The sequence below is a fragment of the Nomascus leucogenys genome, chromosome X (assembly GCF_006542625.1).
Source record: "Nomascus leucogenys isolate Asia chromosome X, Asia_NLE_v1, whole genome shotgun sequence".
NCBI classification, from domain to species: domain Eukaryota; kingdom Metazoa; phylum Chordata; class Mammalia; order Primates; family Hylobatidae; genus Nomascus; species Nomascus leucogenys.
This window is the reverse complement of record NC_044406.1, coordinates 135774658-135791967: the sequence shown is the minus strand read 5'-3', so window position 1 is coordinate 135791967 and position 17310 is coordinate 135774658. Positions and strand designations below refer to the sequence as shown.

General features: G+C 41.5%; 1 protein-coding gene across 2 annotated transcripts in view; it reads right to left on the bottom strand.

Annotated features, from left to right (window-relative positions):
- MTM1 (myotubularin 1) overlaps positions 1-17310 on the bottom strand; it is a 102825-nt gene that overhangs the window by 42660 nt on the left and 42855 nt on the right. For both annotated transcript variants that reach the window (XM_003271839.4, XM_030807027.1), the window contains exons 5-6: positions 14942-15052; positions 10453-10554 (exon numbers count right to left, since the gene is read on the bottom strand). In XM_003271839.4, coding sequence (XP_003271887.2) covers positions 10453-10554; positions 14942-15052 — 213 coding nt within the window. The remainder of the gene's footprint in view (positions 1-10452; positions 10555-14941; positions 15053-17310) is intronic.

The following is a 17310-nucleotide window of genomic DNA, read 5'->3' as shown; positions in this document are numbered from 1 at the left end:
CAGATAACAAAAAACGGAGAGAGGTGGGCCACACTGTGAAAGAGACAGAGATCTGCCTTCGCACCGACAGAGAGGGAGGAACTGGCTGAAGTTTGGGGGCAAGGGATAGGAGACAGAATGGAGGTAGAAGGACCTCCAAACAATGTTCCAACAGTTTAGAAGGGAGGAGACGAAGATATGAACTAAGTCAGGCTGGGGAGGCAGAATCCCCTGGATTTAGTACATGCTACGAAACAGGGGCCAGGTATGGTGGCTCATGCCTGTAATCCCAGCACTTTAGGGGGCAGAGGCAGTAGGACTTCTTGAAGCCAAGAGCTTGAAATCAGCCTGGGCAACACAGTGAGACACCATCTAAAAGAAAAGAAAAATAAATTAGCCAGGTGTAGAGTCAGGCACCTGTGGTCCCAGCTACTCAGGAAGCTGAGGTGGGAGGATTGCTTGAGTCCAAGAGGTCAAGGCTGCAGTGAGCTGTGATCACACCATTGCACTCCACCCTGGGTGACAGAGCAAGACCCTGTCTAAAAAGAAAGAAAGAAAGAAAGAAAAGAAAAGAAAACAAGAAAAGGAAGAAATGAAAACCTCTGATGGCCTTGATTTCGAATGTTCACATTTGAATGAACCAAGAGGACGATGATATCATTAAGAGTAACTAGGAACACAGAGGAGTGGGTTTCTGGGGCATATGAGAGTCATTTTAAACAGACCTTTTGGTGTTGCTTGAAGTTCTGTAACAGCTACAGGGAAATATAAAGCTATAGATTTGGAAGCCATGCTTAGAAAGGCACTGTTCATGGACATGAGTTTGCCCAGGGCATAATTCAGAGCAAGAAGGACAGACTTTTGTAGAAAACCCATGTCTAGATGGTAGAAGGATGCAGAGGAGCCAGAAAAGAAGTGAGAGGCAGAGATCTCAGAAGCTATGGGGAAAGTTAGGTTTCAAAAAAGAGGGAGAGGTGTCTGCAAATGTGATGGTCTATATGCCATAACGGGACTTCTGCTGAAAACACCTAAAAATGCTGGATATAACAGAGACTTTTTTACTCAGAAGCCAAAAACTAACTGCAAACAGGAATGCAGACAGCAAGAGGAACACACCGGCTTTCACTTTCAGGCCACTTCCAGAACTGGTTTTCATGGCCTCTTGGGGCACAGGAGATAGGGCCTGAAGACCTGGCCAAACCAAAATGAGGAAACCTCCCAAGTGCTACACTCAGGGGAAGGATGAATGGGAAAGGACCACCTGGGGACTTCAAGAGAACCTTCCTGTCTAGATTATTGGTGCCAAGCAAGGGAGGAAACAAATCCCTACCACCATCCCCCACTAGAAATTTGTAGTCACAAGTCAGCCCTTAAGTAGTATGTGGACCAAACTCACAAAACTTGGATGGTCCCAAAAACATCCAACCTGAGAATTTAATTCATAAGCGTCCCAAACCAGCTGTGCTTCAAGATGCCTGGCAGAAAGAAACACAAACCCTCTCTTGGTAAAATTGCCTTCAGTCATATGCTCAGAGTATTCCCACAGATAAACTTCCAAGGAATAGGAATTTGCAGGCAATAATCACAAGACACACCCACATCAGAAACAAAGTGCCATGAGCCAGCAAACACACACACCTGTGGTAGAAAAAAAGGCCACAAAGACTTCGGGTATTGTAATCATCAGATGCATATTATAAATTATATTTAATGTGCTTTCAGAAGTCAAAAAGAGGATGAGAAATCTGAGCACAGAAGAAGAGATTATAAATAATGGCCAAAGAGATCTGAAAAAACAATCAAATAGAACTTTTATAATTAAAAAAACATAACAATGGAAATTTTAGCAAACAAAAACTCAGATCAGGCACAGCCAAAGTAGAAGATAAAACTGAAGAAATTACCCAGCTTACATCTCAGGAGACACAAAGGAAAGTTCCATCAATCAGCATTCTTTAGATTTTATACATATTTTATAAATATCCTCTTGTATCTACTCAGTATTTTAAAAGCACCACTTTGAAAGGAAGGGGTGGGATAGCTGAGAGTCAAACGATGGTGCAGTTGAAAGGCATATGGTCTAACAGACTACCAAGTTTTCTAACTTGTAGGGCCTTGGGTCATTTTCAGAAGAATCATTCCACTCCAGTGAGCGGGCTAGAAGACTGATTGCAATGAGTTATGGAGTGAATAGATGCGGGCGGGGAATTCTACGCTTCTGACCATGGACAGCAATGCTACAGGAGGCCAGGTGAAATGTCAGTTCCAGAGGACAGGCAATAGGGAGAAGAACCAAGCACATTTCAAGGCTGAGAGGGAGAAGGTGGTGGAGACAGAGAGATCAACGAGAATAGAGGACCAAGTCTTAGAGGAGGCAGGAAGGAAGGAGACTTAAAAGCATAACTAGTGTGTCAATTTGCCAAGTTTACTGTTGATTCAAGAAAAAAAAGTCCTGCCCCAAAAGGAAACAGATAACTAAGACATAACTTTTAGTCATTAGGCCACATCTAGGCTAAAAGCATGTGTGTGTGTACTTCATTTCAGTGTCCCTCTGAAAATGAGTTGTTTCTTTTTATCTATTAATTCCATAATCAGCCCAGAAAGTAAGGGTCCACTAAATTTAAGCCTCATTTAAAATTGCAAAGCAATTTATAAAAATTTCCACATTTCTGAGGCACAAAATAAAACATCCTATGTTGGCTGGACGCGGTGGCTCACGCCTGTAATCCCAGCACTTTGGGAGGCTGAAGCGGGCGGATCACAAAGTCAAGAGATTGAGACCATCTTAACATGGTGAAACCCCGTCTCTACTAAAAATACAAAAATTAGTCGGGCGTGGTGGTGAGCACCTGTAGACCCAGCTACTCAGGAGGCTGAGGTAGGAGAACAGCTTGAACTGGGGAGGCGGAGGTTGCAGTAAGCCGAGATCATGCCACTGCACTCCAGCCTGGGTGACAGAGCAAGACTCCATCTCAAAAAACAAAAAAAACCCCCCAAAAAATCCTATGTTAATTCTCCATTCATAGGATCATTTATACCTGTCGTTCAGATGATCATAAAAGATATATACCTCCATAATGCACTCTACTAACTTTTATGAAAATCTTTTTACAAGTAAGCACAATTGGAGTAGAGCAAGAGAGGACACGGGGTAGATATGGTAGTGTTTAAGCCATACGGCAGGGCTTGATGTGGTTCACCAAAGCTAGGCAAAAAGAAATAAGCAGCAAAGACTATGAAAACCAAAGGCAGCTGTAACAAACACCTGCAAATGCTGATGAGCCCTGCTCACAAAGATGCTGCTGTCTGGAAGACCTTGCTTCCATCCTTTGCATGCAATCTAATGTACTACGCCAGCAGTCCTCAGAAGGCTGCTGGTCTCCACAGTAAAGGCCGTGCAACCCAGCTGCTTCTCTCCTGAAATTAGAGTTACCAAGAGCAAGTTACCTCACTTATGTCTTTTCTGACTGACATAAGAAGGTCAAATATCTCCCACCACACACACGAAAACAAAAATTTCGCAACTATATGACTGCTAATCAGTTCATAGAATAACAGAAATATTGTGATGCTAAAGAGCTTAATGCAGAATGTCAAAGAAAAGTGGCAAGTGCAGAAACATAAACCTGAATGAGCCATGTTTCCCTAAAAGCAGTAAGCCTGAGCAGGGTCAAAAGATGGAAAGAAAAACATGGAAAAGCATTTCTGAAGAATTCTTTTCATATATATCGCTGCCCCCCATATCTCACCCTTCTAGGTCAGATGCTTTCTGGATATAATGCTCTGACTTTTTTCAAAGAGTCCTTTCTCAAGGTACAACCAATGGTTTGTTAATAAGAATACTAATCTATATATAGCATCTTTCTTTGAAAGAGCTTAAAGTGCCCCACATGTTATCACGATTACCTTATTAATAGTCTTGGGCAAAAGCGTGCTGGGTAATCATCCTTAGTCTCTACACCTGCTGGGAAAACGGCACCCTAAGAACAGAACTGACATTTATTGGGTACTTACTGCGTGCCAGGCAGCGTCGTAAGCACTTTACATTTAATCCTCACAAAACCCCAACGGGGTAGAGACTGTTATTATCTCCATTACAGATAAGAACACAGAAGCACATAAACATTGTATGACTTCCAAGGTCACCAAGCAGGTAAGTGACTGAGCTGGATTCAGACACAGACCACTGGACTCCAATGGCACATGCTTGTTACCACACACCAGAAAGGCTCTGCAAACATGTCCCCTCACAGGGTCTCCCCATCAGTGGCTGCTATGAGCCTGGCACCCGGGTCTCAGGCTTCATTTCTTCTAGCCCTAGACTTCCTTTATGTGAGTCTATATCCCACGAGTTTATTCATAAACTCTAAACCTTCACTTAAAATTCAAGAAAATCCACGTGCGCCTATTGCTATAAAGGTAGATTTAAGTGACTATATTAACGCCTACAATAACTTAAAGTGCAGGTTATTCTACATATTCTACCATTACCTAAAATGGTGTTTTTCAAACTTTTTGGCCCACGATTAACGGTAAGCAATGCACTTCAACACCATGACCCAATACACACATACACCGGAGAGAAATGTCTCACGTAGCCACACTTACCCATATTATGTGTTATGCTCTTATTCTATTCTATTTACAAATGCTGGCTGCAACCTAGTGAATTGATTTTATGACTCACTAGTAGGTTAGGATTGACAGTTTAAAAAACTCTCATCTAATATGTGTATTATCTCTGATTATCCCATCTGAATAAAAAATGAGCAAACAATAAAGAAAATCAATAAAAGAACAACTTTGCCCTTGAACGTATCTCCCCAACAATCAAACTCTTTATCTTTCTGTAGCACTATCAGGCTCTGTTCAGTTATACATGATGATTTTAATTTCTGCCTTAAAAAAATCACCATACTATCAGAAACACTGACATTTATTAAAATATATCATTTACCTAGAACTAGTATTGAGCTGCATGCAATTTGAGAATTAAGTACAATTTCTAGTGTTTGAAAAGCAAAGCAAATAGATTTTAAAAAAGAAAATAAATGAATAAATTTCTATTTTTGGCCAAAATAGAAATGTTACTAAAAAAAAGTGCACATCTTACCAGATTGACATAACACAGAAACAATGAAGTTAACGGTTTGGGGTGAACTCTGTGTTGCTGAACAGCTCAAGTTCAATTCAAAGTGTTAAGTCATGACTTGAAAACACTGAGTGGTGAAAATACTAATGGGACAGGAGGCCAGAGAGAGCCAAAGGGGTGGTCTGAAATGGAAAAGCCCACTCACGGTGTATTCATGACCTGGCTGGAGTCAGGACCCAGCTTGCTTGGCCTCCAGACACCATTTCATAGATGCAACAGCAAGTTCACTTCTGACTTCAAATGCCAATAAAAATCACTAAGATAATCTGCAGCTGGCTGAACAGTTCCAATAATATTAACAAAGTGATCTTTTTCGAGCAGGGGCCCTTTGTATTGTTCAAGGCAATCAGGCTTATGTTACCTCCTAGGAAAGCCCTTTTTGGCACACTCCCACATTCCCCACTGTGACAGTTTGGAAACTTTTCTTCCCCTCCTGTCTCAGAGAAATAATGGTCCCTTCTCCTTTCCCAAACTGCCCCACAAACTGGGCTGGATCCCATCCCCCTCTGCCTTCTTCAGGATCCTGCTCAAGAAAAGATCCCTTCTCTCTCTTGCCTTGAAAAGAGGCAAGATTTCTTTCCACAAATATATTCATTTTCCTTTTTCAAATTCTAAGGTAAAAACTGTCTTCCCTCAACATGCCTGCTACTCTTTTTTAAACCAACTATGCTTCCTTTAAACACCTGCAAACTGGTGTTTGTCCCCTTCACCCTGAGATCATTTTCTGAGATTTATAAAAGCTCAAAAAAAAAAAAAAAAAAAAAAACGGCCGGGCACGGTGGCTCACGCCTGTAATCCCAGCACTTTGGGAGGCCAAGGCGGGCGGATCACGAGGTCAGGAGATCGAGACCATCCTGGCTAACATGGTGAAACCCCGTCTCTACTAAAAATACAAAAAATTAGCCAGGCGCAGTGGCGGGCGCCTGTAGTCCCAGCTACTCGGGAGGCTGAGGCAGGAGAATGGCGTGAACCCCGGGGGGTGGAGCCTGCAGTGAGCAGAGATCACGCCACTGCACTCCAGCCTGGGTGAAAGAGCGAGACTTCCTCAAAACAAAAAACAAACAAACAAAAAAAAACCCCAAAAAACAAAAACGTATGCCAGGCACTGGACTAGGCACTAGAGTTGCAAAGATAATAAAAGGAGGTCCTGACTTTAAGCAGGTCACAGTTAGGGTCAGGTCCCCAGGGAGCTTGTGATCCATCTCCCCAGCTCTCCCAGCATTGACACCCATGACATCCTGTTAATCCTTTCCAGGCTCTTCCCTCGCCTCTGTAACCGTTCCGTTTTCCAGCTCCTTTCCTATCTTCACTCCCTAAAGATGGCCTCTCCCAAGATTCTGGTTCGGGACTTTTTTATTACATACCAGGATTACTTTACCAGGGCCCTACAAAGGGGCTTCAGAGAGGCCAGAAGTCCTCTAAAATTTTAGGTAAGATTTTGTACATGACTGCATGTTTGAGGGGAAGAGAAATGATAATTTACATCGTATTCTCAAAGAAGCCCATAACTTCAAATGGCTTAAGAACCACTATTCCAAATCTGCATCTCTAGACTCTTTTCTGAGGGGCAGGCCTTCCGCGGCTTGCTGTCAATTCTGTCAAAATACATGAAATGCTATGTGTCCAAAACAGAACTCATTGTTCCTCCCCCTTCCCCTTTCTTCCACCTGTTTCTGCAGATAAAATCTTTTTCTGACTTCCCTACTCTGTGGACAGTGCCCCACCCTCATCACTCAAGCCCCAGACCTCAGAAGTCCTTCACTGGAAATTCAATCCATTCTTCAAGGCCCTACACTAACAACTATCAATTCCATGTAGGCTTTTCCAATTTTGGTTAGATGTGGTCTCTTCTTCCTATGAGTCCCCAGTGGATTTCCTTTGCGTTTCTCTTGCACAAATGAATGTATACTATCTTATGTTGGGGCTAAACATATTTGTCATATCACTACTGTTTGACTGTCACATCCCTCAGTGGGACTAGGTATCATTCATCCTACACACTACTTAATCCTTGACTGCCCCCACTGCATCCTGACACCACCCAACACAAGACATGAAATGAACTTGACTGATGAAACAGTTGCACATGTGGACTTGAGTATCAGGGACTGTTATTCCAAAAGCAGGGTCAAGGGCTGATCTGTTTCAATCTGTATCTTGCATTGTATTGGTGACTGGCAAACTTTTTTTAAGGATGAATTTCAGTGATTAAAACCTAAGATAATGTCACCTTCCAAAACCTCATATGAGCAATTCAGTTGACTTTTTTTTTTTTTTTTTTTTTTGGCAGTTTGCTACTTTATTGACTTCCTAAAACAAGAAGCAGGGACTCTCAGCACAGGTATGAAAAATATGGTCAAGTACCAGACTTGAGAAATCAAGCCCTCTGTGGATGACTCCAATAACAGCAACAGAGATTTCTAGGTTTTGGTGTTCGATTTGTAATATTCAGAAACATCCATCTCATTTGTTTCCATATAGTGATTTTTCCTTCCTTTCTACTAACCCAAGTTCAAGAAGAAACCCATCATTACAAAACTCCCATGCAGGTGTCACTGTGCTGACAGTAGAGAGAGAAATAAAGGCTGATCCCTGCCTTGATAAGCTCATAATTTATCAGGCAGTGGTAGGGGGAGGTAGGAGATAGTTATGACAAAATTATTCCATAAAGCACACTGAGATAAGTGCTCTGATAGAGGAACTTGCAAAGACTAACAATTGAGAGGTAAGATGAACTCTCACCGGGGGCACACACATATGGCCTGGAAAAGGACAGAGGACAGATTAAGATGTTGAAGGCTAAGTGTGTGGAAGATGGGTATGCAAGAGATGAGGGGACTGCAGGTAAAGGGGATAGCAAAATCTGAACCAAGAAAGTATTGTGTGTGCCAGAAGAGCATAGGGCAGCCCTGTGCAGCTGCAGTGTAGGGCACAAGCTATGAAAAGTAACTGGGGGTTTGTTTTTTGAGGGGTAGAGGGTGATACAGTAACATGATCATATTTAAAAACAAAACAAACAACAACTGGCAGCATTGTGTAGGATTAGCTGGAAGGGGAAGAAACTGAAAGAAGGGAAGCCAGTTTGGAAGCATGGATTAAGGTAGGAAGCATAAGTAGAAATGAGAGGAAATAGCTGGGTGTTGCTACTAAGTAGAACTTACAGGATTCAGAATTGATGTGCCTATGGGAGGAATAGCGGGGGGGGCGGGATTGAAAAGCTGACTTCAAGTTATCAAACCTAAACAACTGGGGATCCTCAAACTTGCGGGACATATAGGATGAAAGGTAGGTTTCATGAACTGCAAAGAGGTTAGGGCAACAAGAAGTTTGTGAGTCTTTTTTTTTTGAGATGGAGCTTTGCTTTTATCGCCCAGGCTGGAGTACAATGGCATGATCTCAGCTCACTGCAACCTCTGCCTCCTGGGTTCAAGCGATTGTCCTGCCTCAGACTCCTGAGTAGCTGGGATTACAGGTGCCCAGCACTACACCCAGCTAATTTTTTTATATTTTTAGTAGGACAGGGTTTCACCATGTTGGCCAGGATGGTCTCGAACTCCTGACCTCAAGTGATCCATCCTCCTCGGCCTCCCAAAGTGCTGGGATTACAGGCGTGAGCCACGGCACCAGATGAGCTTGTGATTCTCAGACTCCCAGAGGAAAGAATTTGAGGGTTAGACTCATCGGACTCACTCAAGGACAGTATCACGGTTAGATTTAGAAGTCATCTACATAGCAGTGACAACTTTAAACGAAACGAAACCATCAAGGCAAAGTTAATAAGATGAGAAGAGGGATGAGAGTGAAGACATATTTACATTTAAGGAAAAGACAGAGGTAGTGGAGACTGGAAAGGAACAATCAAGATGGTGCAGGAATACAGAAACCAAGAGTTTCAAGAAGACAGTGGTCAAAATTGTTGAATGCTGGGGAAGAGATCAAACAGAATGAGATGGAAATGAGCCACTAGATTTGGCCAGTAATGAGCTCCATACTGGAATGGGTTGGAGGAATGAATGCACTGGAGATGAGGATAGGCTAGAATATTCTTTCCAGAAGTTTGGCAATGAAATGAAGGATGGGACAGTAGTATAAGGGGAAAGCTGGTCCAGCACTTGACTTTTTTAGGGGAGTACACCCTAGAAGAAAGAGAAGATACCAGAGAAAGGGGATGTCTGATGAAGCAAGATCTTGCAGGAGACAGACTGGGGCTTCAGCTCCTTCAAACCTGCCATTCTGTCAATTTCTGATAATTTAGGGCCAGATATGCATAAATCAAGATAGAACACATTTCCTAATTGAACTTTCATCAATTAGACTCACATTCTCACTTTCATAATAATTAAGAAGATGTGTTCCCATCAGACTCTCTTTTTATCCTAATAGAATTAAAAACTCTAATATAGACATATTTTTAAAAATCACATATTTAATCAGAAACTTAGAAAAGGCTGAAAATAGATTCAATTATGAGATCAGCACATTTGTTCCCAAGCATTACATTTTCATCTGCGTTCAACACATGCCTCTTCTACTTAAGGGTCCCTTCCATCACCTTCAGTTTAGTCTGCAATATGGTCATCTTATACTTAAGATAAAGGCATTTATACGGTATATGTTGTAAATAATTATTTTTTCACTCTCCCCTTGGCAGGTATTTGCACCTAAGTTCAAGCCACACTGAGGAGGAGGACAGGGGTTAGAAGATTCAAGTAAGGCACGGCAGTAAAACAGGAGGCAAGGCGGAGGCAGGATATAAAGAAAGATTGTTCTAAGAGCAAAACTCATAGAAAGGCTTATTTCAGTCATGCAGTAAGAGTAAGGTTACTCCAGTAGTTTGGTGAAGAGGAAGGAAGAGTTTTAGGTACATATACTGAATCACCTTTGGACTAAGTCATAGATTACAACTAATTAAATGCATAATAAATTGGTCCTGCCAATTACATACTAAATGCTATCAAATGACATTTGAAAGGTTATTCTTTTCAAAAATAAAACTGCCCCTATTCAGCTATTGGTGCAGTACCTACACCACACACCTGTATTTGTTCAAATGGCATTTAGGCTCAGAGACTTTGTTCCCATTTACAACTGGAGCCACAAAAGCCTGACACTCATTGCTCATTAGCTCCAAAGTTGACTGACAGGGGAGAGACCTATTCCCTCTGGAAATGATGAAATTATTTAATAAACACCTCCGCAGACACAATCACACTGGGAAACACAACACAGACATTAAAAGAAAGAGGATCCCAGTTTGCAGGCAGTTTTCACAGAGGAGGCACTGAGAACCTTCCCACGCTGAGGAGAGCGCTGGAATTTACCAGACTGTGAGCCAGGGGAAACGCGTATCTCGTGAGGATCTCAAACATATCTCTTCTGCTGTGGCCTTCCTGTTTCAAAGCGAACCTCAGGTTTCTCATGTCCTGGGGGCAAAGGAGAAGTATGACAGTTCAGTCTTCAAAGAAAGTCATGTTAATTAGCAAGAAATCTTCCACTCAATTAAGGGAGAAGATTCACTTACCTAAAAGGGCAATTAATCTAAATTATTACAAAATTGCTTTGTTTTATATGGTAATTTGATATATCTGGTTTAAGAACACCTGAAAATATTTCCATCATAGCCATGAATGTAAAGACAAGATAAAGCAACTAGCGCTAAGGAGAAGACAGAGCCAAAATTCATTTTATAAAAAGGAAAAAAAAATCAAACCTTGCCTTGCACAACATCTACTATGATCCATCTACTTTCACTGGGTTCTGAGGTATTTAATATCTATTATGGTCCATCTACTTTCACTGGTTTCTGAGGTATTTTTAAATTTTTTTAAATTTATTTTATTTTATTTAGTTTTTGAGACATAGTCTCACTCTGTGGCCCAGGCTGGAGTGTAGTGGCATGATCTCGGCTCACTGCAACCTCCGCCTCCTGGGTTCAAGGGATTCTCGTGCCTCAGCCTCCTGAGTGGCTGGGACTACAGGAATGCACCACCACGCCCAGCTAATTTTTTCTATGTTTAGTAGAGATGGGGTTTCTCCATGTTGGCCAGACTGGTCTCGAACTCCTGACCTCAGGTGATCTGCCTGCCTCAGCCTCCCAAAGTGCCAGGATTACAGGTGTCAAGCCACCACATCCGGCCCTGATATTTTTTTTTAATTATAAAACTATTTTATTCAAACAACTTTTCTAAAGAGTACCTGCTATCAAATATAATCTCAACATTGTCAAACATGTCATTAAAATACAGACGCTCTCTTCCTAAATGACTGACATTTTAAGCTCTCATGCAAGTAATATATTTTTATTCTACAATTTTACCTTCACAGAGTTCCATATAAAGCCACGTTAAAGTAGCCCATATTAGTAGTAACTATACTTTTGGAACTAAAAATAAACAGTCAAAACCAGATTTTAAAGGTAGCTTCCAATACATATCTGTTCAATAAGCAGGAAAACTTTGTTTTAAACCAAATCCAAACCAAATAAGCTCCTTTAAATGTCAATTTGTATTACATATACAGATATAACATTCTATCTTATTTTCAAGACTGGAGTTTTTTTAAGGTTGTATCTTAAAAAAAAATCAATTACAGTGCTGTGACTGAGTGATGGCTCTGCACTGGAACCCTATGCTCTGCAGTGCACTTTCAACTTTCATTTCAGATAAAGGAGTGCTATGTTGGACCATGAAGCCACTTCAGGAGCGGTACAGACCTAATTGTTGCCCTCTTGGATATCATAATCTTCATTTTTTTTCAAGGTGCTTTTTCCTTCCTTATCTCAAGAGCACTCTTAACGCTTCCCAAGTCTTCAGTCTGAAGGACCAGCACAGGCTATGGCCTTCACAAGACATCTCCAAACACAAATAGTAGCAAATGAAGTATGAAGAACTAAAGTCTGAGACCACTCATAAAGAACTTGAGATTGAGCACTCTGTATACAGATGACATCTACTAGGCCTTGCCAGCTCCACGATTCCATGCTTTTTTAAAAAGCATGTCAAAGAATAAAGTCCAACAACCCATTCATATCACCTCCCAAGAAAATTGGGATATTAGTTATTGGTTTATGATGCAATGAACAGTTAAATAAGGGGAATAATCATTTCAATGGGATGATATGCATTAAAAGGGTATACGACCAGCCACAAGCGCAATACTGGAGAGCTGAGTACTCTCAGGGCTCAGGCCCTGTGACGAACTTTCTTCCTAACAGCCGCAAGTCAGATGGTAATTCTGTAACATCGTTCTCTTCACTGCTTGGCCAGAAATTAGACCATCTCTACATGAATATTTATTCTGATCTATCAGTGATTCAAACAGCTACTTTTAATGTGCCAAAGCACAAGTGATTCAAGTAACTTCTTTTTGCCATCTGATTAAGATGCAATTAAAGACAGAATATTATTTCTTGCCAACAAAACTGAAGTAGAAAAGGCAAATGACTCACAGGTGGCAGATCACCAAATCTGTAACAGAAATAGGAGCACAGACTAACTGGTAAGTTCCACCTGGTTTCCTCAGAGTTTGACTCATCAGGGAAAGATCCACATGGGCTAAGAGTCTCCTAGTGAGACCCTCAGCCTTTTTAACAGCCGGGTCATGTGGTGATGTTCCAAGCCTCACTATAGTAAGAGTTGAAGAATACATATCCCTGCTGCAACGACTCTGAAGAGTTGATTTACTGAGGCATCATTTCCAAAGAAACAGCACACATCACTGCTGACTTCAAAATGCCACACTATGTCTTTAAGGCGAGTACATGGGAGTGAGGTGGGGAAGGAAAGAGAAGGCTTTGTGGTGGTATGGTTTTACTTCGCTTTTTTTTTTTGTTTGAAAGACTCCACACAGGCACCAGGGGCTGGTATGGGGCCTGCAGGGTAAGAATTTGCATATTCAGAACTACCTTTCTCCTGCTGCTGGACAACATCCTCTGGGCCTTGTATCTACCGTGGGAAAGTTGCTACTGGCAAGCAGAAATCTCTATGTGCATTGCTGGCATAGCCAAATTTATAGGAGTTGTAACTACTTGTTTCAAGAGAGAAATGCGGTTGTATCATGGTTATTGACTGCAGGCAAAAGTTGACCTATGAGAGACAGGCCAGTGAGTCTTTTATCTCACCGCAGCAGATTTCCTTTGTATCAATGTCAGGTTTGTTACTGAGAAAATGGAATATGACTCTGTGACGTCAGTGTTTCTGGGGAGATAATTTAGTTAAAAGGTTGTGCTACAACATTGTTCTTAGCCATCACCTTTGGGCTCACGCTAACTCCAAAAAATATACATATGTAACATTTCAGAATTATGCTTGGTGAGTTGTTCCTACGCCTTTTGTTCGTAAATAGTCAAGGGTGAAAATGTGCTTTGTCTCATTAATTTTGGGGGGATTGATATTTAAGTACAAGTTTTTCCTATTATAAGGCAGAAAATAGGTTTTTTAAAACCCTGTAAGAATGAAAGTCACCTCAAAACTGTCAATATAGCAACCCCATTTTCCCTTGAGTACTCTAATATTAAACTCTACTCCCATAAATCCTTTTATGCAAAATACAAAAGTCTTCCTTCAAAGTAAATTCCCATGTTTCTAGGCCCCAAAGGGTAGACAGTAGCTGGGATAATAGATAAAGCATTAAGGTAGCTCGAATTAAAACACCACCAAAAAAAGCTGAGGTGGATGGTAGTGGTGAATTTCAGTTAAGATTTAATAATGGCATTATCCTTTAGTTTCTGATAGAAAAAACGAGTCTTGATCTTTTATAAACTGGAAAGAAAAACACCATATTGTGGCATAATCCAAATATAAGCACACAATGTTGGTTTTGAGAAATCGCAGTGTATGAGACTAGAAAAAGGAGACTTAGTTTTTGGTTCTGGCTCTTCCGCTGGCTCCCTAGGCAACACAAGGCAAGTAATCTCACACAGCAAAGGCCTCACTTCCCTATCAATATAATGAACGACTTGGATTGGCCAGGGGCCAGCAAACTTCAGCCCAGGTCTTCAGATTGACTTTTTTTTTTTTTTTTTTTTTAACACTTCAAAAGGGTTGAAAACACACAAAGAAGAATACACAACAGAAATCTGATGTGGCCCACAAAGCCTAAAATATTTGCTACTGAGCCCTTCACAGAAAAAGTCTGCAAAGCCCTGCACTGGACTAGTGGTTCACAGTCACCTGAGACGCTTGAACACATCCCCACCTTCTGGGTCCCAGCCTTCAGAAATTATCTTAGCAAAGTTACCCAACTCTTTGGAGCCTCAGGCTCCCTACAATATGCCCATCTCAGAGGGTTGTACTTGAGGATCAAATGCAAAGCACCTAGCATGTGTTTGGATGGACACAAATGCTCAAGACGTGGTTACTATCATAGCAAAATGTACCTCTGAAAATGACCTAAGCAAAAGTTACGAAGGTTATTAGAGGTAAGGACACATCCTGTTAACAGAGGGCAAAATCTCTTCTATTCCTCCTTCCTTCATGGTAACACATGACATGAAGGGGCGCCAGGAGTAAGCTGGAGCAAAAACTACAGTGGTTTAAGAAATTTTATCTATAAAGTTCTCTTCCCACTCAGTCAAGCTAACAAACTGACCAGTTCCTCGAGTCCTTGTATTTGGTGATTGCAGTGGGTCCCTCACGTGGACACTATTTCCCAGGCACTTTTGAAAAGCTTGTTCTTAAGGGAAGAACCATTTTCCAGGGCCTTAGATGAACATGAGATTTTGATTTTTTTTTCAAATCCACATTAATTGTCTACTGTCATTCAACACTAACGTGCCTTGTTCTTTGCATAAGAAAGTATCGAATCTCTTACTTTACAAGTAATATCTAGACCATAGGAATTTTCTCCTCTACTTGTCGCGCCTCCCATTTTTTCAATTCTCGAGATCACACCCAGAGGAACATCAAGTATTAGAGCAGAATCCTGTAATGGACAAAAATACAATAGTCAGTATTTCTGTCAGTATAATTAAAACATCAAAAAACATATAAAAACAACCATATGCTTTCAGAGTGATTTTACTTTGGCCCTTTTAGCACTTTATGAACGAAAATATGATACAGATCGCACATGACAGAGCAAGCATTAAAACAGTCAATTATGCAATCAAAATGCATCCCCAAACATTTGCCATTGTGCACTGCCTCTGGAGTAAAAACTAAACTCCTAGGTACACATTTCCAGGACGTTCATGATGTCACTTCCAGCCTGTTTCTGTAGGATTCTCTTCCACGATATTCTGGACTCCAACTAAGTAAACTTCTTCATTCTTCAGATGCTTCATCTACGGTCAAGCCATGTGCTTTGCTCAGGGTATTCCCTTTGCCTAGAATGATCTGTCTTTCCCAACTACCAAAATTGTCCCCATGACTTTCGCCTTGGCTCAGCAAGCATCACCTCTAATGAGGCCTTGCTTCCTAATTAGATCAGGCAGAATTCGTCACTTTTTCCTCAGAAGTTCCATAGCACTTGATTCAGACTGCTGTTAACCACTTGCTTCACTCTGCCTTGTTACCACCAATTTACACATCTGTATTCCCCCGCTAGAGACCAAGCATCTGGAAATGGTGCTTGTCTCTGGCATGGGTGCATTTCCCAAAGCAGAAGGGCCTTAATGCACAGCAAGGCTTCTCCATCATTTGCTATCCAACGCTGGGTGCAAGTGGTCTAGAAGACTGCTGGCATGATGGAATCATGTTAGTCAAGTAATAGCACAGTCATCACCAGGAGATCATCACAGCAGCTGCCATGTAGGAAATATCTCTCTTCTGTGCCAGGTACTACAATACGGGCTTTGCACGCATCATCTCATTTTATCCTCACAACCATTCCAGGACATAGGTGAAGTATCCCCATTTCCTGAGTTTTTCAAAGCTTCAATAACTTGTTTAGTAAGTATAGGGCAGGGTTGAGATTCAAGGCAATGCCTGAAAACACACATTAGAAGTGCCATAAAAATTGTCCTACTCTTTGATCCAATAATTTCGCTACTAAGAACTTATGGCTATCACTTAACAGAAGGAAGATGTTCAATGGAGCTAGAGGTAGATAACAGGGTAGAAAAAATTATAGTCAACTCACTGGAACAAGTACACAGTTATTAAAATAATTACGGTACATGGAAAAGTAAGTTTAAGTGGGAAAAAGCAGCATATAACATACACGGTAACTACAATAACATGAAATATCTATTTACAGGGACAAAGACATGAAGGGCTACACCATTTTTAATCCAAAATTTTCTTTCATGTTGTGATAGATGAGTTTGAAAAATAAAGAAAAAAATTTTTAAGGGGTATTTGGTTTTTTGTTCTTTAAAAACCTTTGGGGCTACAAATAAAGTTTTTCTTTCCTTTCCCCCCCTTTTTAAGAGATAGGTTCTTGCTCTGTTGCTCAGGCTGGAGTACAGTGGCTCACTGCAGCCTCGACATCCCAGGCTCAAGGGATCCTCCCACCTCAGCCTCCCAAGTAGCTGAGACCACAGGCACACACCACCAGCCACAGTTAATTTTTTTTTTTTTTTTAGATGACTCTCACTCTGTCACCCAGGCTGGAGTGCAGTGGCACGATCTCAGCTCACTGCAACCTCCGCCTCCTAGGTTCAAGCAATTCTCCTGCCTCAGCCTCCCGGGTAGCTGGGATTACAGGCATGTGCCACCATGCCTGGCTAATTTTTGTATTTTTAGTAGAGACAGGGTTTTGCCATGTTGGCCAGGCTGGTCTCAAACCCCTGACCTCAGGTAATACATCCGCCTCGGCCTCCCAAAGTTCTAGGATTATAGGCATGAGCCACCATGCCCAGCCAAATTTTTTAAAAGTTTTTTGTAGAGACAGAGCCTTACTATGTTGTCCAGGCTGGTCTCAGACTCCTGGGCTCAAGTGATCCTCACACATCAGCCTCCCAAGTAGCTGGGAGTAGCTGAGACCACAGATGCATGCCACCACGCCCAGCTAATTATTTTGTATTTTTTGTAGAGATGAGGGGGGGCCTCACTATGTTGTCCAGACTGGTCTCAAACTCCTGGGCTCAAGCAATCCTCCTGCCTTGGCCTCCCAAAGTATTGGGATTACATGTGTGAGCCACTGCTCCTGGCCTTTTATATTAAAATACAATACAGAAAATAAGCAGTTATTCATAAAATATAAATGCAGCTCATAGGTTATCTGGAAATTCAAAAAGT